Raw genomic sequence first — 26,861 nt, 5'->3', positions numbered from 1 at the left:
TTGAATCTTTTTCTTTTTGTCCCAATTCGGTTTTAAATTTTTTGCATTTGTGTCAATTCTACTCATTCGGCCAATTTTGGTAGGCCGGTGATGACAAGGATGCTAGCCGTCCGGCCAACAATGACGCGGTAATTTTAAAATATTTTTTTATTTTTTCTTCTCTTTTCCTTTTTTTTCTTTTCTTTCCCTATTTTTTTGTCCATTCATCTTCAACTTCTAGCCAATCGCCGATCCAGCGACCGGCCAAAGGTGAGGGCTAGCGAGGTCGGCCCCGCCGGTCGTCAAGCTCAATCTCGTTAGTGGCTGGCGAGGATCGACCTCCCCTGTGATGGCGAGGCTCGAACTCGCCGGCAACTAGCGAGGTCAGCCTCGCTAGTGGCTAGAAAAGAAAAAATAAAAAAAATTCTAAAGAAATGCAAATCAATTTACAATAGCATGATCAAAGGAGGTTTATAGGATACGAGCATCTTCTCCTTTTCACATACATTCGATTCTTCTTTCTTGCCTAGGGAAAAAGAGTTGCCATTTTCTTGGAAACGTTTTCTACCTTTGCATTTCACATTGAAGTCCATCAAAAGTAACCCAACATGTGGACTTGTCATATATCTTAGTAATCTAATCACCCCACACAGGAAACCATCCCAACGATCCACTTATCCAAAACAGAAAGCCTTTTTGCGAGTCGTAAGGTACTGCACATACGCATCTAAATTCAAATCCATATATGGCCGCAAATTTACAACACAAATCATCACAAAATCACCCCATGCGTGCGTCCACCTTAATACATGGTCTAGAGACAGAATCGTGATCTATGATGATGCACCTTTTGAAGCATGAGATTTTAACATAGTAATGTCCCGTGTCTGTACATCCTTTTAACGGGCCAAGGCAGCCAGATTCCATAAAGTTTTCATGTTCCCTCCAGCCTACTAGATGCTCTACACAAAAGGTTCAGTTCCCAGTCTCACCAAATAGTATCCACCGCACAAAAATTGATGGCCCACGTCACACAGATGACTTGAAAGGATATCAATATCACAATCTAGTTGAATTTCATCTTGCAGAGTTAGAAAGTGAAAAGCATCATAATTACATTATATAAAGGGAGAACTATTTTTCCAGCTCTTGAGGATATGATTATCAGCCTTCAGTCCTATGGTCAATCAGAGTTAGTTATTGCCCCCGCGCAATCATGAATCAGAGGAAGTGTCTAAAGCTCCATATATTGAAATATAGAGAAGTAAAGTTGGGTCCTCCAGTCTACCGAACACTATTGTTGAATCTTTCCAGTACCGGATTGAAGATTTGATTGTACCTTGCTCTGAAAATGAGCTTCCAGCCTGCACGTCAAGTAAATCATTTCATCCGACATAAAGGTTGACGAAAAACATAGCAAAAGAGGACTGTAGTAGTTTACCTTGTTGCACATTTGTAGTAAATTGTCTCAGGGGAATTGTAGGTGCGTGCATTTAAAAACATCCTTTTGACATCTGCAATGAACATCTCGAGTGTAACATAATATTGCTCTGAATCAACCCTCTTGCTCATTGTCTTTAAATCTGCAAAACCATGATAAGTTGTGAAACTATTGCGGCTCAATAAGTATATGCATGGACAATTTTCATATGCCGCAGTGAAGAGCATGAGGAAAATACTTGAATTTGCACTTCCCACGAAAGTTTGACAGCATTATGTCTAAGCTGAATTTTCTTAAATCTGATGAAATGGCAGGCTGGCAGAACCTTGCTCTAGCAGCTGCGGATGTTGGGCTAATTCCAGTTAGGTCCAACCTGTAAACTAAACTACAATTTGCAGAAGGGAAAAATTCATGACAAATTTGTCAGACTAGAACTACCCTGCCCGGACAAGGTTGGATCTTAGGCGATTTCCTCTACCCAGTTCTTCAGCATAACACCCCTCTGGGAACCCCAATCCCGGATGCACATCCTAGGTCAGGTGCTTTAGCGATGGGGATCGTCATGGTGCGCTGTGTAGATAACCGAGCATGGAAACAAACATTGCAGCCTCAGATGATGAGCCATCATGGCAGAGGGCAAAGTAGCCACTGCTACCATGCCCCTGCCCACTTGTTTCTCGAAAAGAGATGGGAAAGAGGCTCAATACATCTAGCTTCGTTCAAGCGACGGATTCTGGCCAATTGACTTTGCCACTAACTTTGCAATAAGGAGCAAAATGGGCAAGTTGCTTGAACCAAAAAATCAATAATTGCCCAGCTTATCATCATTGAAGCTATCTAGCAGGACTATTGCAAGAGGAAGAAAAACGAACACCTCAATGTAATGTAGAAGAGTGGAAAAGGAAAAGCAAGAGGAATTATTCTTAAAAGTTTAGCCCATGGTCTAGTATAGGATTTACAATAGTAAGTAAAATCCCGGGCATTGTCATTATGTTGAATTACGCTGCAGGTGGTTTGACTACTGTAACACTTGAGACAATTTTATTTCTTTTTTCATGAAAACAAGCGTTTTTTTCCTGGATTCGACCAGTGGTAACACTTCACATCAGCCTAGACAACACTTTGGTGCTATATTTAGCCCCCTAGACTACATGTTCCAACACATGTTGCAACAAAAAACCAAAGAGCTGTACCCCACATGTACCACATTTGTAGCCAGTGTAATACCATGCTCCTCTACCCATAACTCGACCTTTAGTGTACTGTGCATCATGCTTCAGGTAACTCTGCGCCCCCTAAAACTATATATGCTTTGTGTATGAACTGGCGGAACAGACCAGGAATATGACTCAGCCCTGCCAAAAAGCTAACGCATGCATTTGGGCAACCGGACAAGAAGCAGTTCCAATCTATGCACCATAAAAAGAATGAACACAAATATCACGACATCTATCGCCATGCACTACTGTTACATGAAGGCTAATTGCTTAGCGAGCATCCAGTTCCATGCTGCTCACAAGTGAATAGAATTGGCGAGACATCCCCATCAAATGCAATTCCGGCGTCTCATACACTATAAGCAGTAGTAGAATTCTCAATTTTAGCTTATGCATGCCATCATGAGCATACAAGAGATTGTATGTATGGACATTAAATGCAAGTTCAGGTAAGGAAATACATTTATCAAAACATAAGTTAATAGCTTATCCAGGTTCTCACCCATAGGATCTTTAATTATGTCATAGTAATCTGGGACCTCACGAGCATCAACCGGTTCCTTGAATGGCCAGGCATCAACATGGTCATGCATTGCCTGCTTTTCATAAGATATGTTAAAGATAACTACAACACCAACACCACCAGCAAGGCAAGATGATAGTCGATGAGATTTATGAAATATGCACACTGACAGCTGACCAGTTTACAGAGTGGTGCCATGAAGCAAACTGATAGAAAAACAAAGAAAGCTCACTGCTTGCCTTCAGAAGTTGGCGCATAAAGAAAGTCAACCGCTTTTGATCACTCAATCCTCTAAACCTAGAATGGCCCCACTGATCAGGTGTCCACCCGGCCTCCCCTAGAATCAGATGCACCACAAAATTAGTATCCCGAAATGCTCATCTAACAATCTGAGCATAAAACATCTTCAAAAAAATGACTCAAGCTGAATAAATCATCGAATGAATAAATAAATTGAGCATCTTTGTCGACTGATGTTGTATATGGTAATAATCAAAGTGAACATCAAACAGAAATCAACTACAAGGCAGTTCATTGTTCAGCATGTGGAATTTGGTAAAAGAGTATTTAATTTCATCCATGACAGTATGGCACTAGTAAACTCGTATGAATATTTGGTGGGAGAGGCTCTCGCATTCAGGAGTTTCTGTAATTCTCCTTCCACTGCTAATTCATTCATTTCCTAAACCACGTGTATACAGGAGTTTCTTTAATTCCTTAAACCTCTCTTACTTTAAAATCCATATTCTCATTTACAGTGACCAAACAGATTTTGAGATGGCCGTAAAGGGGAATAAAAATATAGTTTTAGAAGTTTATTACTAAACACCCGGCTGTACCCATGATAATGGGAAAAAGCAAACGATTCCCCATTATAGATATCATCTTATTATAGGAAAAAAATTGACATGCCAAATTACATCTGGTGAGAACTATTGAATCTCATCAAGACAAACAGTACCAAAACATATAATGCATGTCATTCAAGTTTTCAGCTCATGAACCAACCTACCACGTCAAAAATGATTGATGAAAATGAAAGGATGATAAGTGTGAGGAAACGAGCCAACTGGAAAGTAATTAAAAACTCAAGGAACTCACTCAAGCCAGCGATTTCCTCAACTTTGACGGATTTTTGGGGAACCCCTGCATCTTTCTAAGCAAAGAACTTATCTGATCAGAATCAAGTTCAGAAAGATATACAATGCACAAAAATTTTAGCCGAACTAAGAGAACAAAAGAAAAGATGCAGACACTAGGAAAAGGCTTTATCACTATCAACCTGGATACTATGAAACAAGGAAGGAAAGCAAAGAAAGTGAATTAAGACTTCCAATTTAAAGTGACCTGACTAGCCATGATAGGCGTGATTACTTTCCAAAGCTGGATACTTGACTACTAGAGATGGGAAGCAGCTCCAGGACTTGGTTTTTAAAGATTCATCCGATTGCAACTGCAATCACTATGTTGCAGTTTCATGTTAAAACTCCTCCACCTCATACATCTCAATTATCGAGAATCTTCTTTTCCATGCTTAGAAGTTTATCGAAGAAAGTGAATACATTGAGCATTACAGGGAAATCATAACTCATAAGTTCATAACAGGGAGTATCATGGTTTTACAATTGAAAGAACATAGCTCTCATGCATTAATCAAAGTAACACGGAAACTTGAAATGGTGAAATTGCTTTATAACTCTATCAATTACCTAATAGCAATATTGATGCATCTTCACGTCTTAAGGTACGATAACATGGTACTTAAAAGAGTAGAAGTGATTTCACTTTATACCTTCTGGAAATCGATCCCCTGGTAGACAATATGACAATTAGAGAGTTCCCTTATCTTTTCATCAATCGCCTACCAAAAACAACAGTATAATAACATGATCAACCTACCAATTTAAGAGTCATAACCAGCTTCTTGCAGTAATATAAAGATCCGGACTTCAGACGATATTTAAATCAAATGAAGAAAATCTGGACTGACAATGCTAACATGTCAAGGCAATGAAAAGTAAGACCGAATTTCCTAGCAGGTCGCTAAAAGAAAGTAAGAAAAGTTTCACATGACTGCAAATGATACATTGAAGCCATGCACAGGCCCCAGTGATGTGATATCATTCTTTACCAACTACAGTACTCACAGAATTTGGAAGTATACAAAAAGTGAGAACTTTCTCTCATGTACAGTCAGTTCTCATATTTAATGTCACCATTAAGCAGAGACAGCCTGAACAGACATGTATCTGAGGATGTCAAGATCAAAACTGAAGGAGAATGTGATTACTGCCATGTGTAAATCAAGAAAATGAGCAACTTGGATTATTGGTTTGTGAGGAATGCACAAGCATGGAAACGATAGCCTTTGAGAAAAGATGGGTGGTATGGAAGGACTTGAAGGGAAGATGAATTGGAACTGCAGGGGGAGTGGAACTCACTCTAACAAAACTACAATGCTCTTGTTTCAGACAGGAGAATGCAAAGAGGTATACATCATTTCTCTTTGAAGCTAAGTGGTGAAGGCTAGTGTTGTCCAGTTGTCTTTTTGCCATCCATTTCCCTAAACCATATCATAAGGAAAGATGCCTTTGCTTAGCAAGCACGCAAATTGAATAGTTTGATGCTCAATAACTTAGATTGCTTCAAATAAATTGCTTTTGCAGATGGAATATGCATCAACTCACCCTTTACTCATCCTAATTGTATGTGCACATGAGTGCGTGAGAGAGAGAGAGAGAGATTGTTGCAGTTATATGAATACAAACACTTCAATTAATGAGCCTCAGATACAATATACAGCATTTAACCAATATTTGATTCATGATATATGCAGCAATTTCATGGGGAAGTTAGTACTGAATGAATATTCTTATCACTAAAATACCCCTCAGATCATGAATGGTGCAAAAATAGTTAAAAGAAGCCTCATCTATACTGTCAAGCTTTCACATAATAATTGACCCTTAGAATCTTCTTACAAATTTGTTGAGATGTTCAATTTCCTGGATATGACAATTTATCTAGGTAAGCCACAAATTTGGGATTATGCAGACCATATTTTCTATTATACAACTAAATCAACTTATCCAGGCTGCAATTATCTCCTGAAGAGATACTTCTCTGAGCTATTTGAGTTTCAACCGGAATGCAGTTGCTCTTCCCCCTTAATAAGTCCTGGAAAGAATAAATGTCATAAACGGAGCAAACAAAATTTTACCTGCCTTTGACGGCGAATCATGGTTGATAAATCTGTATAAGGAAGTTTGGGATCAATTTTGCATTCCATAAGAATTCCTCCATCATAATCTTTAATATACCTGCAACACCAGCAGAAGACAAACTAAACAATTGCCCACCACTTTTTTCTCTTATTGAATTTATGGCATGTTTGGACCTAGGTTCTGAAACTCCCGTAAATAATTGAGAAAATAGTGAGATGTGAAAGTAAAAAAGACACAAAACATGGCAATAGTTAGAAAATTTCATATGTGATGATACTACAACACGTACGTGTGAGCACACTTCTTTTTCTTCCTTCAAATATTCCTATCTGTATTTATTGAAGTGGACGGATGTAGATTGCACATTTATGAGCATGGATGGTAAACAAGAAGGACAGAAGAGATGATATATGAAAATGATTAAATAAAAACTTTTGCGTGCGAAATATATTTGTGTGCCCAGTTAAAAACAATGCAATAAATGGTTTCCAAACTTCAATTAATCTAGAGGGTATGAAGTATCACCCGTGCCATCGATCTTTATCCAGGTATATCTTTTTCGTGAAACCCTGCACATGTAAAAAAAACACTTCCATCAGCTATAAAACAAATTATGAATACCTGAAGTACCAGAACATCAATTAATTTGCAAACAATCTGAAGCATGTTGACAAGAATTAACAAAAACAAAGCATCATATGTAACAGAAATCAAACTACCATGGTCAACGGCTTCTATAATGATACATAGCAGCATAAAACACAAATCAAGCAAAAGAGAATGACCCAATCAAGATGAAGGTCGTCATGATCTTAGCACAGTGGCAATAAATCTGTTGCTAAGTCCACCATCCTAAGACACAAGGAAGACAATCTTTTACTGCATATGTAATAGGTATGGATAAGTCCTGCCAATGACCGCTGCTCAGTTCATTGGCTTGCAACACCTATGTTAAACTGGAAGTAAAGTGCAGAGAACCTCTCAACGGAGCAGAAATTCGTCAAAAAAAATCTCAATACATCTGCTGCTAAGTCCACCATCCAAAGAGACAAGGAAGACAATCTTTTACTGCATGTGTAAATGTAATAGGCATGGATAAGTGCTGCCAAGGACTGCTATGCAGCTCATTGGCTTGCAATACCTACTTTAAGGATTTGTTTACTCAATTTCAATGCCTTAAAGCAACTACACCCCATTTTCCATATTAAAAATTGAGAAATTGAGGACGAATATCGTGATGACTGATGCGTATTCTCTGTGTTGGATAGTTGACAAAGAGTTGGTTTTATCCATTTAATCGACTGGGTTACTATCTACAACAACTGAGAGGTGGTCAGCGAGATTTGGGCATAAAAATATGTTATATGTGTGAGGATGAGGAAAGAAACAGAAAAGATACGAGTTCGACAGATTAGCAGTAGAAATTCCTGAAATAAGGTAGATGGATTCAAACATCAAATGATGATCGTACCTTAAGCATGCTTTTACAGATTATTTAGCACCCTTTATTTCTTCTCAAGCAATTACTTTCATCAAGGGGAAAAAGCAAGTCACAAGTGCCAGAAAAAATTGGGCTCTGTGCCGGCTCACGGATAAAACTCACCACAATGATCTTAAAAAAGTTGAGCATGTGTATCTGGAAGTCCATCTCCATTCTTTTCACCAATTTAACTCACCAAACAACTTGTATATGAACATAGCACTCATTTTCTGAAAGAAAGACGGACCACAACCACTCTTTCATACATAAACTTAGTTCATTCCCTTTTTCTTCTCTCTTATACATAAAATAATAAATAGGACATCCACATATATCACAAAGCAAAAACCAGTAAGTGCCATTTGAACAATTTTATAAATAAAGCACAAATCATAGGACATGGGTCAGAAACTAAACCTGCTTGATGAAGTAACCAACAGCGTTATTGTCAGCATAGGTCAGAAAATGAGTTAGCCCATCAACGTCACGAGCGTGCTGTTTTAAGTGATTCATCAGCCTCGTGCCATAACCTTTTACTTGTTCATCAGCCGTAATTGCACAAAAAGCTATCTCACCGAACTTTTGGCTGTGAGATAGTTGAGGAAAAGATAGTTTTAGTCTCAAGAATCACATCGTGTAGCCAAATCGGATATATAAGTTGCCACCAGTTAAAAGAAAGGGAGAATGAGAGAAAAAATCACTACTCAAAAGAAGGCACCATTGTTAATTCCTCGGTTTTCATTATCTCCATGGTTCACTTGAAAGTGCATTTGGCCTGGTTGTTTCGGGATTGGAGGATTTTAAAACGTGGTGTTCCATTCCATGAATAGCCAGAATTATAAGAAATGGTCAACTTAATTCTAAAGGTTTGCAAAACATGTCAAAACCTTTCTTGTTTCTTCTAAGCCCAACCACGATTTCTATCAAAATAGTAATGGAGAATTCTAAGGATAATGTCAAGAAAGTATCACCAAGATACGCAGTATTTCACTTAATGTTCTAATCATTTAGGTCCATTTAGGCACCCATAAGTCCAAATGCTCTGAAAAGAAAAGGGTATTGCAAGAGAACAAACACTATCACATGAATGATTGCTCATTTAGAAGCTATGCATTCAACAATGCATCTTACTTAAGTGATATTGTTATCCTAGGCTTTGCTAACTCCAGAACATGTATATACAACAACAGAAGATCAACAGGCTAAATTGACTATTAAATAATAGCAACAAAAGTAAGGAGAGTCAAGTGAAGAAAGAAGAGCACTGCAGAATGAAAAGGAACATCACCTGGCATATGGGCGGTAAGTGATACCACCAACAACTAGATTCCGTCTGATAACCATTACTGACTTGTGGCTTCTGCAAATGCAATATGAGTATGATCACTTAAAGAGAGGATTAGTATATTTCCCAAAAGAATCTTGCGAGACCCATAGGTATTACTGCCTTAGTGCCTTGAACATCGAGCAATTAGATAAGTAAAGCTATAGATGGCACTAAAACTGCATTCTGGAGCAAATTTCAGCCATGAATAACCGAAGACAAAAGATCATGCTCATACTGACATTAGTTTCTTTAAACATTTCCTTCAGATAAGGAAAGAAGTTTTTACATGGTCCATCTGGCATTGAAATAAAAATGAAAGAGTTTGATCGCCAGATGAAATTATGTGAGACAAAAGAATGCCTATATGTAAAGAACATCAAACCTGCTCAGTGACTCCAAAGATACAAAGTCTGACACAGAGATGGACCTTGTTCTACAATACTATTTTCAAAGTAACCTGTGCCTGTGGCTATACATTTATGCCTTGTTGTGGTGGTTTATGGTGTGACCTCACTAAACTGCTAAGAGTGAGTGCCCTCGTGCTTCCTTTCATTTGTTTAATGCTAAATTCCAATCCTATTTACCAAAAATGGAATAGCCAAAGGGCAATGCCTTTTCCCTTTAGTTAAGAGCTCTAGTCCGGAATGTATTTTTCTTTGTTATGTGAAAACATTCGTAGTTGTAATGTAGGAAAAAACCTTTTTTTATTTAATCTGATTCCAGTATCTTATTTTCTTCTACTTCTCTTTCGGCTTTTGTAATGATTGGATTCTCGTGAATACCTTGCAATATATAACACTTGCCCCACCCAATTTTAGATATTTATGTGGAAAGCTTCTTTAAATACAAAGAATGAGGGTATAACATGTCAAGTCATGGTAATACCTGTCCATAACAAGACGCACGATGTACTCCTTTGGCATATTAGGAAGTTGCCTGGCAAAGATATTCTTTAATCCTATTAACCTGAGAACCAAGAGAAACATTGAAGGAGTGGAATAAGACTTGCTATAATTAAACATTTACACAAGAACCTGATATCCAAGGAAGTTAATGAACGCTGTGTTTTCTTGAAAGTTAAGACAAAGGGGAAGGGCAAATGCAATTTTTCACCGTTGTTGCACAAACTTTGTATCTGTAAATTAGGGGGAAAAGAAGGTTTTCGCCTACGGTGGAACAGTAAAGCGAACCTCCCTGGGTGTTAAAACATTTAATAAATGAAAAGATTTAGTACCAAACCATATGCTCATCGACACCATCATTTGAAAGGCACGCAAACTTGAGTCCTCCTGCTTCTTCCTGCAAAATTTAGATAAGCCCTCGCTCAGAAATGAAGCTGCAAAGATGGCCGTTCTCTATGACACCATGTGACGGTTTCTAGAGAGACCTTTTATCATGAAACGATCCTTGATCGTAAGGAATCTCCAACAAAAAGGAACACTCACCACTTTAACTAGACACCAGAGCCATCATCCTCTAGGTCACACGGTTAAAAAAGAAATCAACATAATTCAGCGTTTACTAGCAATGTCCGAGATGCTTGTAGATAGTTGTCATTCTTTGCTCGTATGATTGGACCGGCATTTTTAGAGAGAGAGAGAGAGAGAGAGAGAGAGGGATTTGACTCTCTTGAGAATGAACAATCAAATGTCCCTGCAATAAGTACACCTAAGCTCTTCATTGGATGTACGTACACCTAAAGGTTTTTGGAGGGCAAGTGGTTCGAGGGTTTTAAAAGTGCTAGAAGCAACTCTTCAGGGTCTCCCTGAAACGTTTAAATTCAAACCGAATAACCAAATTCTAATGCTTCGAAACTTCAACTAATTACTTCCAACTCTCCACCCAGGAAAATGAAACTACCACGAACGTTACCTCTCTTTTCAAGTTCTCTTCTCTAGCACTGTAAGCCCCACTCGTCTGTATATTCTCGGTGAATATCTTCACAGCATCCTCCTTCGGCACAATTCCGGTGCCCGAACCGGCGCCGGAGGCAGCAGCTGGCCCCAGAGCTCCCACACCGGCACCATTACCGCCGTCCTTGGCGGAGTCCTCCTTCTCGACCTTGACCGTCGCATTGCTCTCGGCCTTGATCTTCGTGTTCCGAGCCGCGGCCGAGCCCGCGTTCTCAAGCCGGGCCGCGGTGAACGTGCGGAGGGAGGACCCGCCGTCGTTGTCGCCGTCGAACTCCTCCTCCTCCTCGTCGGAATCGTCGTCGGAGTCGTCGCCGGCCCCTCCGCCGCGGGCGGAGATGCTCTCGAGGTCGTCGTTGGAGGTCAGGGCGCCGTCGCGGGTGTCGGCGGAGATGGAGGAGGGAGGGAAGGGCGGGGCGTGGTCGTCGGCGGCGGAGGCGCTGGCGTTGGCGGCGGAGAGCTTCCGCTTGAGGTGGATCGAGGAGGTGGCGGAGGCGGAGGCGGCGGAGTGGGAGGGGGAAGGGGTTTGGGAGCCGCGCGATCGGTTCTGCGCGGCGAGGTGCGAGGAGTGACTGTCCATTTGAATCTTGTTGATTCTCTCTCTCTCTCTCTCGAGTTGGCTCCGGCGATCTCGGTGGCGAGTTCGCGACTCACTGAGCTCCGGTGAATTTAGCGGATGTCGAGGTTTTTATCAGGTGGTTTTGGGCGCACAGAGAGAGAGAGAGAGGGGAAGGAGGAGATGTGCCGTAATGAATGAGAACAGAGTCTCCTCCAAACGAAACGAAAATGGCAACCGACTTTTTTGGTTTTTATTTAAACGTAAAAATATATAGAAATTTATTAAATGAGTTGGATTTATTGCCATTATTTATTGGTTTAATCAAAAGATAAAAAAAATCCATTACAAATCAGGAGTGATAGGTGGAATTAGGAACCACCCACTAAAAGCCGATTCCACAAAATTGAAACTGAAAATCACCCACTGATATCTGGACCCAACCGAGAAGTAGACCATTGGTTCGATCCAATTCTCGGATGGATCCATGGAACTGGCCAAGAGAGGCGAAGAAAGGATAGGGAGTGGCGGAGGAGGAGGGGAAGGGCGGGCACGGGTCGTTAGGTGGGATGGAGCAGTGGTGGGAGAGTGGCAAGACAAGGGGTGAGGATGAGTATGGTGACAATGAGGCGGAGCTAGAATGGAGGCACGGTGGTAGAGGGTGAGGGGAGAGCAAGAGGTGGGAAAGGGCGGGCACGAGTCGTCAGGTGGCGTGGAGCATGGGCGGCAGAGGGCGAGACAAGGGACGAGGATGAGTACGACGACAACTCGGTGGAGTGGGAGTGGAGGGTGAGGGTGAGGGGAGAGAGGGAGAGCAAGAGGTGGGGAGAAGATTTTCATCTCTCGGGAGAGAGAGAGCATATTTTGGGGAGTGTGAGAGTTTGTAGGAACGTGAAAAAACATGATGTGGGGTGGACGAGAAAGAGAGAGAGAGAGAGAGAGTAAGTTTAGGGTTTTTGAATTTTTAACATAAAAAATGAAAAATACGTATAATATATATGTACTGATCCAATCTGGGTGAATGGTTCTACATGTGGAACCAAGAAGCTGAACAGTGCTCACCAGTTAAAGTAAATCGAAAAATCCAACAAAAAAAAAAAGTAAATCGGGAATCTAGAATTAAACCAGTCCCCATAGGAATTATCAGTTTTGGGCCAGTTCCGTTTCTTTGCATACCTCTATACAATTGAGTATGGATGAAAGACATTTAAATTGTTCTAAAGGTACGCGAGGAAATTGTTCTTGGTCCATAGTTATTTCATCACTACTTAAATATGCACGAATAAATTGATAAACTTATCTCGTTTGACATAACATATACTTGAAATTCGTGTTCTCTTGTCCCGTTCTCCAATTATTTACAATTGAATTTATCATGTTTGAATCCCGCGAGATGTGAATTGAGTGTTCAAACATCAACCGCATTTCATGTCGTCCTTCTTGTACGGTCTATTCATGTGATTGTACGGGGGAAGAAAAGTTTGATGTATATCATGAGGATTTTTGGTCTTTTACAGTAGACGACCATTACAAAAGTTGACTTCATACATACATACATACATACATACATATATACATACATATATATACACATATATATGCGCGCACGCGCGAATGTAAAGAATTTTCTTATTATATTAGCGATTTAATTTAGTTATTTGATAGATGCTCTTATTTAGGATTCAATGTGGTAATATTTATATGAATACATAATTTATTTTCTGGAAGTTACCACTAAAATTGATGCAACTAACAATATACTATATTGTTTGATTGAGATTTTTAAGGGATTACTTTATGAATTAATACGTGAATGATGCAGCAAGGATGTGCATGTTCGACCCCGGTTTTCTCTTGGGATCGGCCCAAAAAGGATCCGAATCAATTCGTAAATTACAAACACACGGCCCGAGAAGCTCGGGCTCGGTTTACTTGGAATCATGGGCCCGGCCCATTCGCGGCCCCGCCTTTGGCCCAGTGACCGATATGGAGCGAGACACAAGGAATGGCATAACCGTCATTCGGACGAACTCGCAGGGAGCGTTCGGTAAAATCAGAACCGGTGGAGGTAAAAAATTTTCAAAAATTCGCGAAAATGGGTTTTTTCCCACCCAAACTGACCCGCCAAGCCCGGTTTCGGCCCGATTCAAAAACACTCGTCAAAAAGCTTCCACAGAACGCATTCCCTCCTTCCATCTGCTCATTCTTCCTTCTCACCATATCGCCCTTTCGCTCTCCGCTCTCCGGCGAGCCTCCCTCGGTTCAGATCTCTCCTCCTCCGGCGCTCTCCGGTCAGATCTCTTCTTCGCTCTTGGTTGGTCCGTGTACTCGCAGCTCAAAGCTTCGAAATTTCGTCAACACCCCACGTCTTTCTTGCATCTGCCTTCCGCGTTTGTTTTTCTTTTTTTCGAAAATGGTGTTCGAGCGGTTTATCTCTTCGCTTTTTGGTCTTTCCCACTTGGAGAGCTCGTCCATTTGAGAGATCTTCGAGGCTATTCGTTCAAGGATGCTCATAATTTCGTAATTTCGTTTGATCTTTTGGTTTTTTTTTTTCTTGGGTCAAAATTTGATCTTTTGGTTCGAGTGGCATGAGATTGAAGGGAATTTCGCGTTTTCGTTCTTCTTTTTTCTCGTGGGCAGAGAACATGGCGGGGAAAGGTGGAAAGGGGCTCGTAGCTGCAAAGACCACGGCGGCCGCGAGCAAGGACAAGGACAAGGACAAGAAGCGTCCCATCTCTCGCTCATCTCGTGCTGGTATTCAGGTAAATTTCTCCTTTTTTGTATAAAAAAAATCATGTTTTTGGATCTTCCTTGATAGTGGTTAGTAGTTTTTGTTGGTTTTCTGTAATAAGTGGTGGAGCATCAGATTTTATGTACGTTAGTGGAAAAAGGTCGAAGCTTTTACAGAATTGAAGGGGCCCCATTAGCGCGCTAATGAGGGATGATTAAAAGTGTTTGATTCTTTAGATTTCTCATAAGCGCACCCTTGTCCAATCTTATATGAGATAAAGTTGGGAACTTGGGTGTCGGGGAGTGTTCGATTCGTGTAAACAACCTTAGAGTTTACATGTGGTTGATGAATTACAGGGTTTTTTGAACTTCAGAATATCTTGATTTGCATGGTGGGTGGAAATCCACAGGACCGCGAGCCTAGGTGATGAGTTTTCATCTAGTAATGGATTGGGTTGTAGCAATATTAGTGTATATGTTATCTTGAGTATGTTCATACTCTGATTAGGTAGAAATTGTTTCAGGCGGGTGATGTTTACTCGTTTTATCTTTTAGGAGATCTACTGGAAGATTGCATTGTTGGAGCATTTTTTCTTCTTCTTCTCTTTATGCTTTTGATTGCTGAGCTGGCAAAATGTGTGAAGCTAGGTAGTAGTCATTCATCTGATTCGGTTTATTTCACTGCTTAATGCTACTTAAGTATGTTGGAACTGTTTATAATTTGTCTCATAATTAGTGGATGGATGTGAAAGAAAAGGATCTCGAAGAGATGGAAGAGTTGCTTGGCCACTATGTCTCGCAACTATGCTTAACATGTTTCACTAGAAAGTAATAGAGGTTTTCTCTTAAGTATTGACAGTGGTATAGTACCATCTTAAAAGGTTTGGTTCTACTTGCATTTCATTTTAGCTGCAATTGAGAATCATTTCATGCATAATACTGATAGAATGCCTTTTGATGTCTTAGAAGAGCTAATAATTATAATCAACCCTTTTGCTCTCACCATAAATATGCACGTTGATTGCAATTAACCTTCTTGGTCGAGTAACCTGTTCTGGGTTTTGTTTGCTTGAGATCAGTTTCCTGTGGGTCGGATTCACCGGCACCTCAAGACAAGGATCTCCGCAAACGGCCGTGTTGGGGCGACAGCGGCCGTGTACTTGGCATCCATTCTGGAGTACCTGACAGCCGAGGTGCTCGAGCTTGCAGGCAATGCAAGCAAAGACCTGAAGGTGAAGAGGATAACCCCGCGGCATCTACAGCTGGCCATCCGGGGGGATGAAGAGCTCGACACTCTCATCAAGGGAACCATTGCGGGAGGCGGCGTCATCCCTCACATCCACAAGTCCCTGATCAACAAAACCACCAAGGATTGAATTGGAACTAAAATCCCCATCAACATCAACATCAACATCATCTTCTCTTAACTGGGTTTTATCTGCTTGTTGTTCTGATATGTGGATTATGTGTAGCTTTAGTTTTAGACGAGGTCCTTGGTGCTTTTAATAGCTAGGTTTATGTCAGAATGATGTTTAATTTGTGATACTGGTAATCGTTCGATGTTTGTTATTCTCAACAAACCGACCCCATCCGTGTTCAGTGTCTTCATTAGTTGTATCAACTCAAGATGGTCTCTAACTTTGCCTTCTGTTTAGGTAACGCCTGTTCATCTGTCTCCGCACATTAAATAGCACAGCAATGAACTTCGCCCTTTTATCCCCTAGTGTTGGATTGGGCCGTTATGTTTCTGCTGTCGTATCTCAATTTACATGATTTGGAGGAAGGGAATGGAAGGGAAGATCGATGGGTAAATGACCACATATAGTTCATCAGTAAGCTTTTTATAATATGTTTACAGTTGAGTCAGCCAAGAGCCTACCATTACACCTCACGAGACCGAGACAACCAAATGGTTTCATGATTATTTTTTTAACCGAAAGTATAAAGCTTAGTTTTAGGCTAAACTTGATGGAAAAATGAACATGGAAATAGATGGTACGAATGTGGGATCTTCATGCGGTGGCAACAGCTGGCGAGTTACCTGTCTAGGAGATATGCCTCTCGTCTTGTCGTAGAGATCATGTCGCACGTGTGTCATTTTATTCTGCTAACAGCAATTTGGGAGGTCATTTCATGATTATATAAATGCATCACGCAACACGTTTAAAAGATGGGTATGTAATAAAATTGGTTTATTTTCTTTAAAAAACTCTCAACTTCAGGTATAATCCCGATTTTGTCTTGAACTTTTCCTTAATATAAACAATCATAATTTTCATCATAAGTCTCAAATCTACCTCACGTTCAAAAATTGCCACTAGTTTCCTCAAAATTATCAATTAGGATTAGTTAAAGTTTCATTATCAGAACCCGCATCTGCTAGTGTCGGATTTTGGATAGTGGGCAGATTGGAGATTATATTCAAAGTTTGTGATTTTTTTAGAAAAAAAAGATTCAGGGCAAAACCGAAGTTAGATTTAAAGTTGGAGTTTTTTTTTAGGGAATTATGCCTAAAATAGGTTTAATGTCCATATCTCCCTTCCCTAATATTAAATTAATTTTTTTCTTCCTGTTTTCTAGATACGGAAATTAAATGCCTAATCATTTTGGCGGACCGCCTAATTTCGAGTTTCTTCACTGATTTTATCACGGCAACGCGCCAAACGTGACCTAGAGGGCTTTCTATTTCCCGTGTAAACTTGGAGCACATGATGACAAAACGGAACCAGATCCTCGTTTCAATAATTAGATGCCGAAATGCAGAAGAATTCCATTGGTCTTGTCCTTCGACGAAGCTAAGATAGCAAACAGCAAAGTCTGTCTTTAAGGAATCTTTTCCAGCCAACCATGATGTCTCTCCGACAAATAACCAGAAAAGATACCGACCATAGCCATGCAATTAAGCATTGCTTTAAACAAAGTTTATTGCCAGAACAGGCGCTCTAGGAGTTGATTTTTTCCTAAGGAGCAAATTTGGGTTTAATTAGTTTCGAATGGTTAAGCATTGGTTCGATCATGATCGTGTGTACACGCATCCAAAAACCATTGTGCTACGATAGTGTCGCGAACAGAATCAACAAGGATATGCGGCATGCATATTTTGGCGAGACTCGATGCAAGTCTCATCGTTTCTGGATACGTGATTGATTTGATCGAATAATAAAAGCACTCGAAAAGGAAAATAAATGTGTAGACGCTCAATTAATTAGTGGATTCTCTGCATAATCTACTGCAGTGATTTTATATTTAACCTATTCATGCCCCATATTTTATATGCTTAAGATGCGCGTTATGAGATAACGTTATGTGTACGATTGGAGGTGGATAGTTTGGGGGGCCCAAATAGCCCGGCCCACTTCTTTTAATTAGGGTTTCCTATGAGGCTATATATATATAGATAGTGAGAGAGTCTCATGCCTCCAAGGAACGGAAAACCCTAGAGATAGTGCCTCCAAGAGAAACTCTAAGATAGAGAATCGTTCTCTATTCGGCGTTCAAGAAAAAGGAACTTCAAGATCTTTCGCTAGCACGTGGATCGTTGGAGAATTCCGTTCGTGTGTGTGGATACCGGTAGAGGCGCAACACTTGGGGCGCTAATCCAAACACAATCGGTTGTCAATTTATCTTCGATCTGCAAAAGGTATGTTTTGAAATTCCTTTTCGATTTCAATATACACATGGATCCTATCTAGGGTTCTATATTCCGCTGCGTTGTTACCATTGATGAACCCTACAACAACTTCATTGTATAAATTCAAGAGTAAGTTGAGTCCTGTCGAGTTGATACTTACATACGTGCAAAGTAATTTCAAAAGTCGAAACTCTATATGTGCTCAATTTGACTCAATCGAGCACAAAGCTCGACGTTTCAAGTTTGAGCTTGATACTATGGAGAGTAGATATGTTCGATCAAGATCGATAGTTGATAAATGTATTTTCTGTGTACACAATTACTTTGAACTTTAGGAAATGAGATTAATTTCAAAAATTAGTCTTTTATGCTATAAAGCAAAATTCGGAGTAGGGTTTAAATCTTGAACTTTTGTCTAAAAAGTCCTTATACAATATGAAGTTGAACATATTAATTTAATGATTAGAAATCTTAATTATGAATTGTTTCATAAGTGATACTATCTATCATTTTTAGGAAAATGTATTCGAAATTATTCATTTTGTGCGAAACAAATGGCGCCTTAATCCTCTAACTTTCATTATTTATACACATTCTGAATAGGGGGAGTGGAGAGAGAGTTTTTACTTCCGTTCGACCACCACTACCCTCTCGCGGATGGCCAACCCCAACAAGAGTTGCAACGAGCGCCCTTCATGGTGTGCCTTGCCCCGACCAATGTCGGTTGACCCCTCGCTAAGTCACCATAGCAAGGATCACGCCGAGCCTGCCGTGTTTACAAGGGGCGGGGATGCCCCTGGCTTCTCTTTATCTCTCTAGATCCGGCAAGGGTTATCGGACCCTCATTTGACACAATGGAGGATGCTAGACCCTCAACCTGTATCCAACAAGGAGTGGCTAGTCTTTATTAGAACGAGTTCAATAGAAGATAAAAAGTACCTATCTTGCTCGAGAGGGAGTCGGTAACATCATGCAGGGGTCCATGACATCTGGTCAAAAACTACGTGTTAGGCTGGAACTCACGTCACCTTTTAATATGACAAATTGGTTGCTCTTATAATAAGCACTTTGGTATTTAGGAACTGCTGTGATGACAGTTTCGGCTACAATAGATCCCTCATGTTCATCGTCACCAACCATAGAACATTCTTAATAAATAATAGCTTAAGTGAAAAGACACCTCCTGATCTTCTCTCAATCTCTCTCTCTCCAGCAGGAAGAGGTCCTTTTCTTTGCTATAAAAACAGCCCATTTCGCAAGAACAGAAAGTTACATTTCAGATACCAACAATTCCTTGCATTCACAAGAAAAACAAAGAAGAAACGAAAGCATCTTTCGTGGGTTCTGTGGATGCTACGGTGGAGAATCTAATGCTCGCAAAACTCCAAAACTCCACCCGCCAGTCCTGAAAGTTCAGTCTCTCTCTAATCCGGACTTTGGTATATATACATATATAAAACCACCCTGTCCATGCACAAACATCACGCACAAGGCCCTTGTTATCTTCCTTTGTTCTCCATCTCTCAGCGTGGTAGCCAGTCATGGAAGCAAGGCTCCTTCATCAGAGCATGAGCCCTTTTATGCCGGCCCGCGATCGCCCTCACTGCCGACGCACTAAAAAGCCTCTGCGTTCTCCGGTTCTTGCCGTCTTGACGAGCCCCGCCGGGAAAATAGCGGAAATCGTGGAGAAGGCGACGACGACGATAAGGCTGGAAGAAGATGCCATTGTTACTAAGTACAAAGACAACTGGTTCGATCTCGTGGCCACTAATCATCTCTCTCGAAGCGTTCAAGCCGCTATAGGTTGGTATTTCGGATAGATATATATGTCGGGTGAAAATAAAACTTTTCGTTTTCAGTTCATGAGGGAACGATGAAGGGAAGAAAGCGTTGTGATATGAGCAAAATATGTACTGATTGCTTTTTGCAGGTATTAGGAACAAAAAGAGCGGGTATGAGGGCTTGGTGGAGGCGGCCTCAGCCGCGTACCGGAGCTTCAATCCGACGGAGCAGCGCGAACTCGTCATCTCAGCTCTCGAAAGAGCCTTCCCGAGGCCAATCCTGAATATGGCAAGTTCACGTCGCTTGTGTTTTATCTCCTTTTGTTTTCTTGTGCTACCTATTTGCTTTCTTCTCACAAGATTAAACAAGTAAAAACAGAAAAAAAAAAATGCAGAGACAAGCCGAATGACCGCATCATATTACATGAAACTCAACGATGAAAGCAAACTCTTGTAGATGCAAATGCTACGCATATAAGCTACCTGAACTACACATGCACTATTATCAAGAATTCACCAAGTTAAATTCTGGGTTTTGTATCACTGAAAGATGCCGACACGGTGAGATCCTTTGGTGCCTCAGATATAACGCCACCTTGAGTACGAACGACATAACGAAAAGGAACAAAGATTACCTTATTTTATTAGTTTTGATAGGTACCCCAATTAGTCATATCTGTATTTTTCTCCTTAACCCTTCTTCTTTCTTGGTATAATCGAGTGCAGATAAGGACATTGCTGCCTCAGTCTAAATTCACCCGGGAATACTTTGCTGCCTTCACCACTGTGTTTTTCTCTTGGTTGGTCGGAAAATGCGAGGTAAGGGAAGTCATCGTTATTAATTTTTTATTATTAATTTATGACTTACGATCAAGTTATCTATTGCTGCCGTCCTTTATTCTCCTTTTTTTCTTTTAATCTTTGTTCATTTTATGGGGCTACAAAAAGTAAGGGCACACGTCGTTATGGAAGATACGGTAGCACTTTGCAATTTTAACATCATGCAGTCCCAAATCAAGGGTCAGAAGGTGCAGTTAACATTGAGTTTTGGTTTGTCAATGAAGCTAGCTATACTAAATTGATCTATGAAAGATTTAGTCCTTGAGATAATTAGTAGTTTAGTACATGTTGAATGTGGAATACCCGTACTAATAGAGGATATGATGTATGAGTCAAATTTCAAGATACATCATGCATTTTCGCTACCTCGGTGTTAACATTTGGATGAGGGAGACAATTCGAACGATTCATAATTGCAATCCATCACTCAAATGAGTCACCAGCTTATGGGATAGTTATCATTTTGGAAGCTTGGTGGCATAAGAGCATGGACAGAATCACTAATCAAATAGGAGGGTCGATACTGACCGGGACATAGTGATTTAAGTAGAGGAATTTGTGAAACCACAAGTCCCATATTGGATGGAAGAGTTCTTTTTAAGTGATTCTTAAACATGATCCACCCTTGTGGACTTATCACCTGGTCTAAGCACCACTCGCATGACCCATGGAGCGAGAACATGGTGGTTGTGGATCCACATTGGCAATCGCGAGAGATGCACGATTCGACTCTTCTCTCCGGAGCCTCTCCCGATTCGCGGGAGATGGCATCAATTTGCACAAAGAAAAATGTTCACCAACCCTAGGACGTGTATTGATTTAGGTTCCCCCTAAAAGTTATAAGCCTATTCATTTTGATTATGCACACCTTAGGCATTAGAAAGGAAAGTACACAATTTGCAAACCACCCTTTATTTTATGTGCCCTGCACCCTATAGCTGGTCAGCCAAATGAATTCTGCCATGAACGGTAGCAACAATCATGGATCCACACCTTTTTGACTGCATGAAGTGGCCGACCCAGCAATATAAAATTTTGGCCAAGAAAGTTTTCAACGCTTCGAACTTTATTTTCCTGCCACTGAGTAAATTATGGTGTTTTCCTATAGTTTGTCCTTATTAACAACAAGGAATTAATGAGGCAAAGTGCATGAATATGGAGTACCACCTTGGACGCCTCTCTTTGAAGCCGCAAATTCTTTTCACATTGCTCGCTGTTTGTCAGGCATCTCCCTTGCAAGTCCTCCATTCTTGCATGACAACCATACACTCCTAGAGATAAAAAAATAAGGCATGAATGAGACTTAGCCAACTTAATTCTTCAGAGAGAGAGAGAGAGAGAGAGAGAGGAAGAAGAAGAAGAAGAAGCAGAGGAAGACACAGAAGTCTCTGGATGTTTCTAAAAGTGAGAGTAGAGTAGGAGTGACCCGGTTGCTTCATGTCTAGGCCATGAACCTGATCAACCTAAGTTAAGAGTGGCCACTGACCATCGTCACTCAAATGTAAATTCATTAAATTTTGAGGGTCTAGAGGTGGATGAGTTTGAAGAAGCATATAAAAACTCGCCACAAGAAATGTTGTTTCCATGCGTGTGTTTTACCTAAATCATGTTTTGAATTCTACATCAGGCTGTTAAATGTTTTGCCTCAGAGGAAGCAAATACTTCAGGAATATCTGATCCATCAGTGAAGTGTGTGCGTGTAGGGTCCTCATTGACCCATTTGAGAGTGCAACATATAGGTAAACAGCACTCAAGTATGGAAATGAAAAATTAAATCAGGACGGAATTAAAGTGCTTAATGAATAGTATGTGATGAGTCTTCATTCAGTGCGAATTTACACATGGAAACATGCAGCTAATCCAAGAGAAAGCATTTGGCACAAAAATAATGGTTTATGAATCGTGTCAGGAGGCGGCAATCTCATCATTTTCCTATTGAAATCAGGTGAGAGAATCAGAGCTCGATGGAAGAAGAGAAAAGAATGTCGTCCACATAAAGAAGTGCAGGTGAAATTCTACTTTCACCCTTTAATATCTACTTCTGCAGAGATTTAAGCTGACTCGTTATAGCAATTAGCAACACGAGACACACTTCAGCATTAAAATAATCTGCTCCAATGATTGTGCCTCACGGACACTTTGTTCTAATCACGATGATGGCCCGAATCATCTCCGTCGTAACCCACTAATCATATCCATTGTCAGAATCATGCAAACTTTGCATAAGCCTTACATCACCCAATCGAGAAAAGAAAAAAGAGGAAATAATTTCACCTTTCTTTACCTGGCAGGTTTTTGGAAGAAACCAACTGTGTGGGAATGTGCCTTAATCTCTGTAAAATGCCTTGCCAAACATTTATCAAAGACTCCCTAGGAGTGCCAGTCAACATGGTGCCAAGTAAGTATTTCTTTCTAGATCGGCACAATTGAAAAAAACAGGATGTGATTATGTTCAGTTTACAATGTTACTGCCCAAAAGCAGTTAATTATAAGCGCATGCCTTCCTGTGTTAAACTAAGGCTGCATAAACATTCCTAGTAGATGAAGCCGTTGCATTTTCTCAGCTGATGAATAGAACTCACAAGTGAGTTTCCATGACAGATAGAAAACGGTTTGAGTACATATACACATTGATGTCATATTTTTTTTTTCATGGATGGAAGGCTTAACCGCCTATCATCCATACTGAGGTCCACAATTACTAGTAGCACACTGATATCATATCACCCGAAGAAAATCAGCACAAGGGAACATACTCTAGTACCATTTAATTAAAAAATTGCCATAAGACTCCTGCATTAGTAAACTAATGAGGAAAAGACATCATAATATGAAGAGTAACAGTACCTGCACTACAATGTGGGAGGCCATGGTATCATGTCATTGGAGGGTCCCATATATGAACCACTCAGGGTGCAAAAACTTCAGGTATAGACATCCCATCTCAGGTACATAGAAATTAAATCAAGGGATCAATTCTTGGATCTTTGCCTGTGAGTTTAATATGTAAAATGATAAATTCGTGCAGTGAAATCCACTACGTTAATTTAAAGGCACTGAAACTCGTGTAATTCCATGAAGCCAATCATTCGTAGCCTGTCTTGTCAATGTTACAGCTCCACCTAAATTTCCTCAATATAGTAAAGAAAAGAAATCAAAGACTTCTAATTTCCATGAGCCAATCATTTATCATTAAGTGTAGAGTTATTTATACATAGTGATTTGGAGAAAACCACGGGCAAAGTAGCAGAACATTGATGAGCATATATGTTGACATATGCACCCGTGTGCGCATGTGTGGATATGTTTATTCTTGACTGGTGCTGATATTAGAATACAACTTAATTTGCAGATTTTGATGACATGAGTTGCCAGATGGTATTTGGGCAAGATCCGCCAGCGATAAGTGATGATCCAGCATTTAAACAGCCATGCTTTAAATTATGTAATGACTCAAAACAATAACTCACTTCTCTAGGCATACGCAACACCAAATGAACAATTGCATGGAGATACACTAGTTTCCTCGTTCTTTTTACTGTGAAAACAGACTCGTAAAATAGGTACATTTAAGAATGCAGGTTCTAACCTTAAGCATGTTAATCATGCAGGCAAGGCAAAGCAAAAGCACAGTGAAAAATGCACCAGTTGATGCAGAGAGACAGAGAAGGGGAATGATGGACAGTTCCATTACCAAACTTGGACCCAAATAATTCTTTGTAGTGGATATACAAAGGCCTAGCCAAGATTTATTTTCCCTTTTAGTTGTTCGTTACATTTATTACCCAAGAAATTATATATCCAAATATGTCAAGATATGCCTATCACCATGTTTATAGAGGTATACTCTTGCAGTGTAAAAGCTATTTCAGTAAGGCACACATTACCAAGCTGCAAAGCAATAGAGTCCAGGTTTCTTCATCAATCATACTAACCAAGTTTAAGGACATGCAGGAGATATTCAAGTGGAGTCAGCCACATACACGGTGGATCAACAACTTCCACTGGTCATCATAATGGGACTCTATCGAGCAAATTTGATGTAGCAATAGTTACATCAAAGTTTTTTAACTGTAGAAATGATAGCTTATAAAATGATTTTTCCAGCCGAGTTCCAAATTTCATCAAATCTCCAGGAGAAAAGAATTAAAAACTTAATTCCGATCAGTAAAAGTTCAACATTCCCCTCCTGAATATGTTGCCCAGCCTATCTTGATTCCCAGCAATAACTGGAGCCAGATAAATTGTTTTTTATTATGGTAACATAGCAAAACAAAAAAGTGAAAAGAAAACTCGACAAAAGATGAGACCTTTTCTTTCTCAGCATTAACAGAAAATATGAGAAAGGCACCTGAGAATTGAAATTCACCATAGGAGCGAGTTTGAGTGCTTGGCCATCCTTTGGGAATTTCTATCATCGGATCTTCTCCCGACTCCAAGCTCAGTAAGCATGTTGTTTTACTGACTCTCATTAGCTGTAATAAGTTTCAAAATTTACCGTGAAATCCAATTTAATCATTTATGTTCCAATAGTATCCCTCACAATATCATAGGGAATTTCCCTTTTTAGCAAGCAATTGCAAGTTTAAAATCTGTTCTTCTGCATGTATCTGAAACATGAGGTTAATGTTTTGTGGGGCAATTACTTCTTTGCTCTTGACTCTGGTATAAAAGGCTACAGCGGTAAGATAATCATAAAGATTGTGAATAACCAAAACAACATATGATTTCTGGTAAAAAAAGATATGTACGTTGATTAAGCAACCACATTACATAGACGAAGCCAAAAACAGAAAGTAGGTTTTGAATTTGACAGATCCTCAGATATAAGAACATCTGCAAACCAGATCCTCCCACCACTTGGAGACTCGACCGGGTGAAAGACTCAAATATATCCTCCAGAATTTTCTTCGAGTGATTGAGTCAAGAACGGACTTGATACTATCATAGCCTGGCTTTCATGATGACTTTTTCTAGGAAAACCAATCAGCTTCTTTCTGAAAGCTGAGTGTTTTGACCGAAGAGCTGGTGTAGGGTTCAAGATCAGCAAGTGGACCATCCATGTCTCCCACCTTTCATAAGCTGTGTCAAAAGACCTTGCTAAGATTCTTAAGCAGTCTTTTCTGTCTCAATGAGAGAGTGACCGAGTGATCCAACCCACTTTCAACCACTAACAAATTCAGCTGTAAGTGGATCTTTTCAATAATGAGGTTTTGAAACCGTCTTCGATGATTTAACTGTGAGGCAGCAGAAACAGAGGGGGCATGACGTGCACTAGAATTAAAAGATGAGCAGGGAAGATTCATGTTATGAAGGAAAAAAAGACAAGAGAGTCACACCGTGTAGCAGGAAGCAGATTACTATCTAAGACGAATTACCATGTTTAGTCATTCCCTTCACAAAGACATAAACGTTCTTCTCAGATATCAACAACTATGCGGCATCATATCATGCTATTCTGAGTTTGCTAGATACAAACTCTGCCTTCCTCAACAAATGGAATTTTTCCCACTTATCACATTGTAAAATAACTGGAGCGCAAGCCTTGCTGTAGGGGTAAAAATTTATTCCATAGTGGCCTGAGTTCACAGGTTCATGTCAGGAAACAGCCTCACTGAGAAACCAGGGGTAAGGTTGCATACATCAACTTCTTCCCAGACCTCACAGTGCGGGGAGCGTTGTGCACTGGGATGCCACCGATCACATTAGAAAATAACTATGAGATTAAAAATTGTGCGAGAAAGGAGTTTAGGGTCACAAATCCATAAACAAATTTCCTTTGGTGCCACACAATCTACTGCAAGTTGCTTCATAGGTCTTCACCACTAATCCCATTCAGCACCTATTTGCTGCTGCTCTGCTAAAACATATGAAAGCACACTGAAGAACAGTTGCCAATTGAGAAATGACTAGGAGCCATGACCACGAGTGACGAGCCACGCATTTTCTCTAGCACTTAAGATTCCCAAAATGTAAATGATGAGTAAAATTTGTCTTATATTTATAGTCAAATAGGAAAACAGCAAGGCCACGATAACTAAAGTTTGTTTTGTCACACGCAATCATCAATCATCAAAGGGATAACGACACAAACAGTCCATGAACTTTGGTCTAATGTGCAATTTGATCCCCAAACTTTTAATTTGTTCAATGTAGTCCCTGAACTTTAGCCTAATGTTCAATTTGGTCCCTAAACTTTTAATATGTTCAATGTGGTCCCTA

At 40.1% G+C, this 26,861-nt stretch overlaps 3 protein-coding genes across 4 annotated transcripts; 2 read left to right on the top strand and 1 right to left on the bottom strand.

The window, feature by feature from the left end:
* Positions 1–1,017: 1,017 nt before the first annotated feature.
* Positions 1,018–11,879, bottom strand: LOC115673446 (histone acetyltransferase GCN5). Its single transcript, XM_030595617.2, has 13 exons — positions 11,064–11,879; positions 10,426–10,490; positions 10,077–10,157; positions 9,153–9,224; positions 8,282–8,450; positions 6,910–6,953; positions 6,381–6,480; positions 4,953–5,021; positions 4,262–4,316; positions 3,400–3,497; positions 3,140–3,233; positions 1,421–1,562; positions 1,018–1,343 (listed from the first exon to the last, which is right to left on the bottom strand). Exons 1-13 carry the CDS (start codon positions 11,679–11,681, stop codon positions 1,274–1,276), a joined length of 1,677 nt encoding a protein of 558 aa, XP_030451477.1. The 5' UTR covers positions 11,682–11,879; the 3' UTR covers positions 1,018–1,273.
* A 1,907-nt stretch (positions 11,880–13,786) lies between these two features.
* Positions 13,787–16,103, top strand: LOC115673756 (histone H2A variant 1). Of its 2 annotated transcripts, none has more exons than XM_030596013.2 (3): positions 13,787–13,948; positions 14,298–14,419; positions 15,467–16,103. In XM_030596013.2, exons 2-3 carry the CDS (start codon positions 14,303–14,305, stop codon positions 15,761–15,763), a joined length of 414 nt encoding a protein of 137 aa, XP_030451873.1. In that variant the 5' UTR covers positions 13,787–13,948; positions 14,298–14,302; the 3' UTR covers positions 15,764–16,103. The 2 variants fall into 2 exon arrangements, with proteins under 2 accessions (XP_030451873.1, XP_056170227.1); XM_056314252.1 differs by having other exon boundaries at positions 13,805–13,971.
* Positions 16,104–19,314: 3,211 nt separating this feature from the next.
* On the top strand, positions 19,315–24,537 carry LOC115673755 (beta-carotene isomerase D27, chloroplastic). The gene is made up of 7 exons (XM_030596012.2): positions 19,315–19,821; positions 19,949–20,088; positions 20,526–20,618; positions 22,585–22,646; positions 22,931–23,037; positions 23,992–24,084; positions 24,251–24,537. Exons 1-7 carry the CDS (start codon positions 19,560–19,562, stop codon positions 24,289–24,291), a joined length of 798 nt encoding a protein of 265 aa, XP_030451872.2. The 5' UTR covers positions 19,315–19,559; the 3' UTR covers positions 24,292–24,537.
* Positions 24,538–26,861: the final 2,324 nt, after the last annotated feature.

Source organism: Syzygium oleosum, unplaced genomic scaffold (assembly GCF_021117445.2).
Source record: "Syzygium oleosum isolate NSW1041296 unplaced genomic scaffold, Sole_v2.1 Sole_v2.09, whole genome shotgun sequence".
Taxonomy (NCBI): domain Eukaryota; kingdom Viridiplantae; phylum Streptophyta; class Magnoliopsida; order Myrtales; family Myrtaceae; genus Syzygium; species Syzygium oleosum.
This window is presented reverse-complemented; position numbering and strand designations above follow the sequence as displayed.

What these genes read in the sequence shown, in the direction of transcription:
- LOC115673446 (XM_030595617.2), bottom strand. Translation starts at nt 11,681, where the DNA reads ATGGACAGTCACTCCTCGCACCTCGCCGCGCAGAACCGATCGCGCGGC. An exon ending in GTGCGTCTTGTTATGGACAG is followed by an intron (nt 9,225 to 10,076) that starts GTATTACCATGA and finishes TTGCATTTGCAG; the next exon opens with AAGCCACAAGTCAGTAATGG. An exon ending in TGATTCGCCGTCAAAGGCAG is followed by an intron (nt 5,022 to 6,380) that starts GTAAAATTTTGT and finishes TGTTTTTGGTAG; the next exon opens with GCGATTGATGAAAAGATAAG.
- LOC115673756 (XM_030596013.2), top strand. Translation starts at nt 14,303, where the DNA reads ATGGCGGGGAAAGGTGGAAAGGGGCTCGTAGCTGCAAAGACCACGGCG. An exon ending in CATCTCGTGCTGGTATTCAG is followed by an intron (nt 14,420 to 15,466) that starts GTAAATTTCTCC and finishes GCTTGAGATCAG; the next exon opens with TTTCCTGTGGGTCGGATTCA.
- LOC115673755 (XM_030596012.2), top strand. Translation starts at nt 19,560, where the DNA reads ATGGAAGCAAGGCTCCTTCATCAGAGCATGAGCCCTTTTATGCCGGCC. An exon ending in AAGCGTTCAAGCCGCTATAG is followed by an intron (nt 19,822 to 19,948) that starts GTTGGTATTTCG and finishes TGCTTTTTGCAG; the next exon opens with GTATTAGGAACAAAAAGAGC. An exon ending in ACAGCCATGCTTTAAATTAT is followed by an intron (nt 24,085 to 24,250) that starts GTAATGACTCAA and finishes TTAATCATGCAG; the next exon opens with GCAAGGCAAAGCAAAAGCAC.